This window comes from Physcomitrium patens, chromosome 13 (genome assembly GCF_059467195.1).
Source record: "Physcomitrium patens ecotype Gransden chromosome 13, ASM5946719v1, whole genome shotgun sequence".
Lineage (NCBI taxonomy): Eukaryota > Viridiplantae > Streptophyta > Bryopsida > Funariales > Funariaceae > Physcomitrium > Physcomitrium patens.
The window spans coordinates 13,783,969-13,786,516 of record NC_143422.1 but is presented as its reverse complement, the minus strand read 5'-3'; the positions used below and the strand labels follow the sequence as shown (position 1 = coordinate 13,786,516).

At 35.2% G+C, this 2,548-nt stretch overlaps 1 protein-coding gene across 9 annotated transcripts; it reads right to left on the bottom strand.

Moving 5' to 3' along the window:
• Positions 1-518: 518 nt before the first annotated feature.
• LOC112290267 (uncharacterized) lies at positions 519-1,732 on the bottom strand. Of its 9 annotated transcripts, none has more exons than XR_016506125.1 (4): positions 1,496-1,732; positions 1,283-1,348; positions 1,036-1,157; positions 519-825 (listed from the first exon to the last, which is right to left on the bottom strand). XR_016506125.1 is itself a non-coding variant. In XM_024536387.3 (4 exons), the coding sequence occupies exons 1-3, from the start codon at positions 1,652-1,654 to the stop codon at positions 1,038-1,040; spliced, it is 315 nt and encodes a 104-aa protein (XP_024392155.1). In that variant the 5' UTR covers positions 1,655-1,732; the 3' UTR covers positions 519-825; positions 1,036-1,037. The 9 variants fall into 9 exon arrangements, 6 of the variants coding, with proteins under 6 accessions (XP_024392155.1, XP_073394134.1, XP_073394136.1 ...); XR_002972098.3 differs by having other exon boundaries at positions 1,288-1,348; XR_012218767.2 differs by having other exon boundaries at positions 1,566-1,732.
• Between the last annotated feature and the right edge of the window lie 816 nt (positions 1,733-2,548).

Below are 2,548 nucleotides of genomic sequence, written 5' to 3'. Positions count from 1 at the left end.
ACATTGAATAATTTTGTAGTTGTAAGATTTTAAACTTGTTAGTTGTTGTAGAATTTACATTGCATGTTTTGCATATATAACAAAACTTTTCTAAAATGCATCAAAATTGTATAAAATTAAAATTTACTATTTCAAAAATAAAATATTAATAATATTAATTTTAAAATGAATAATAGTAAACATTGGTATTTTTTTACTATAGTTAAAATTAGTAATATATAATATGTTCAATATTTTGGCAAGACAACTCATACCAATATGAAAATTTTAATTTATCTCAAAATAAGAAAGATGATTATGTCTTTTTCTACAGCACTTAAAATCTTTCAAGTTGTGGATTATTCACCTCTTAAAAATTACAGATAAAAAGCATTGAATTTGTTTACATTGAAATGAATCATTGTTTCAAAGAATACTAAAATATTTAGAGTCTATTAGATTATCCACCAATGATCCACATCCTATAATAAGTTGAAGTTATAGGTTGAATTTTTTATTTTAATGGATCACAAAACTAGTTCATCAAAAACGTCTTGATGTTTGTTAAATTAAGTAATTCGGTATACAATTTCTTTGTAAATTGAATGAATTTCTTTTTTCAGTGTCTAAGCAAAGTAATAGTTTTAGACTGTCCACTTGACGTTTTCACTACCTCAATGTCCTCATCTGAATACCAAAACTTCTCAGCTGCTGGAAGAATCAGAAAAATCAAATAAACAAATAAACAAGATTAGGCGCACAACCCTCAACACACCTTTGGTCATTACCACTACACTCTGAGCAGGAACTGTCTGGCGGGATGATTTCATGAACAGAATGTAAAACCTGAAAAAGAAAGAACAACAGAGAAAATACTGAAAAACAACCGCACGGCCTAATGATCAAAGTAGGTGACAGGCCAATCTTAAAACCAGCCTGACAAGTCTTCATTTCAGCTTCAATTAGTCGCCTCTAAGGGTTCCTTTCTCGACGCAGAAGTACAAAACTTACGAATGTATAATCGAACAAACTTGAAAGAAGTTATGAGCTCATTACATTTAAGAATAGCTCCCTAAGGTAGCTGCAGTTAACACTTTCTCTCCTCTCAGAGAACGCCACTCAACTGCACCGAACATTTCGCCTCCTCGCTGTAATGTCCATCAGTGACAGAAGCGCCACTGCATAAAAAGTGTCAAAATCTTCGGAATGTTGAGCACGTACACTACTTAGAACAGGCCCTGTTCTACTCGATTGTCAAGTAAATGAAAGACGTTGAAGAAAAGGTAGCCAGCTGATTAGTTACCGTACAAAAAAACTGTGATCGCTTGAGTCTGAGAATCCGAAACAATACATGGATCAGGAAGACTGCCTGAAAACACACAGCCACTGAATGAGTTCCTTCGAAACACTCGAACTGAAAGTTGTAGAAGCTATACTCTTCGGCCACTGACTTCACCAGTAAACGAAGTCTTTCACAAACGCTGTAAGATCAGATTATTGAAGCAGCATTTCATACTTCCGAGTGCGCCGAACGAAGGCAGTTTGATCTGTCACCAGATGCAGAGTTGAACTGATTCATTGTGTACCTCTTTCCTGAAGATACAGGCTGAGGTTTATCCACAAACAACACCGTCTCGCCATCAAAGTTGCGCCAGAAAACAGAACTAGTTCTCATTCTGCTTCACTGCCATCGATCTACAGAAAGAAAACAAGGCAAGAAATAAGAAATCCATCGGGATTTTGACTACAGCAGGGAGTGTGCAACAAATCTGAAATGCAGATCTCGGGCTGGTATTTGTATTTCTCACACACAGAGAGAGTTGGTCCACCAAAATAGAGCAAGATAGGTCGGCCTCGGAGATAGGGTGGCGGTGGGCATAGGTCGGCGGCGGCGATGTATACCACACCACTGAGACACGGTGAAACACTCCTGACCTTTCACGGAGACGAATGTAGCCCATACCCATGAAACTTCCATTTGTTTGTTTGTTTCTATAAAATGAAAATGAGAATAAAGCGTGTTATGAATATTGGTTACTCTATCTTCGCATCAACCATAGAGCTATACAAAATACTTTAAACACATTCATTAAAAAATTGTAGAAATTGTAAAGTGAAAATTTTATAAACAAGTAAATACACAAAATCCATTAACTTTCATCTGATTGTAAAGCTCAAGGGAGGTAATTTCAAATTGTTAAAACTTGTGTCCATCCATGTCTACAAATCTATTTAAGAAAAACGGGATAAAATCTTGTTCTTCTTTTTAATGAATATAGTCTCTAATTCTACTCAAGGTAAAGAAGTGTTTTTTTTTTTTTTTTTTTTTTTTTTTTTTGAATAAAATTTGACTCAACTTCATTTCATTCAATCTGTTTCTAATATTTGGAATATTAGGGTTGGACAGGTCAGCTCTACTCAAACACAGGATTTAGAATTTTCATTGAGGAAAAAAGCCCATTACCAGGAGTGCCCTTGATGAAGATGCTTTGGCTGGGCCATGCTTTATCTACATTCTCCCTGTCATGAGATTCATATTAGAAGTGGAACATTCTAGACACTTGGATGC

Coding starts and splice junctions, on each gene's coding strand:
- LOC112290267 (XM_024536387.3), bottom strand. CDS start 1,654: ATGAGAACTAGTTCTGTTTTCTGGCGCAACTTTGATGGCGAGACGGTG. Junction 1,349..1,495: donor TTCGTTCGGCGCACTCGGAA/GTATGAAATGCT, acceptor GTGTGTTTTCAG/GCAGTCTTCCTGATCCATGT. Junction 1,128..1,282: donor GATCACAGTTTTTTTGTACG/GTAACTAATCAG, acceptor TGGACATTACAG/CGAGGAGGCGAAATGTTCGG.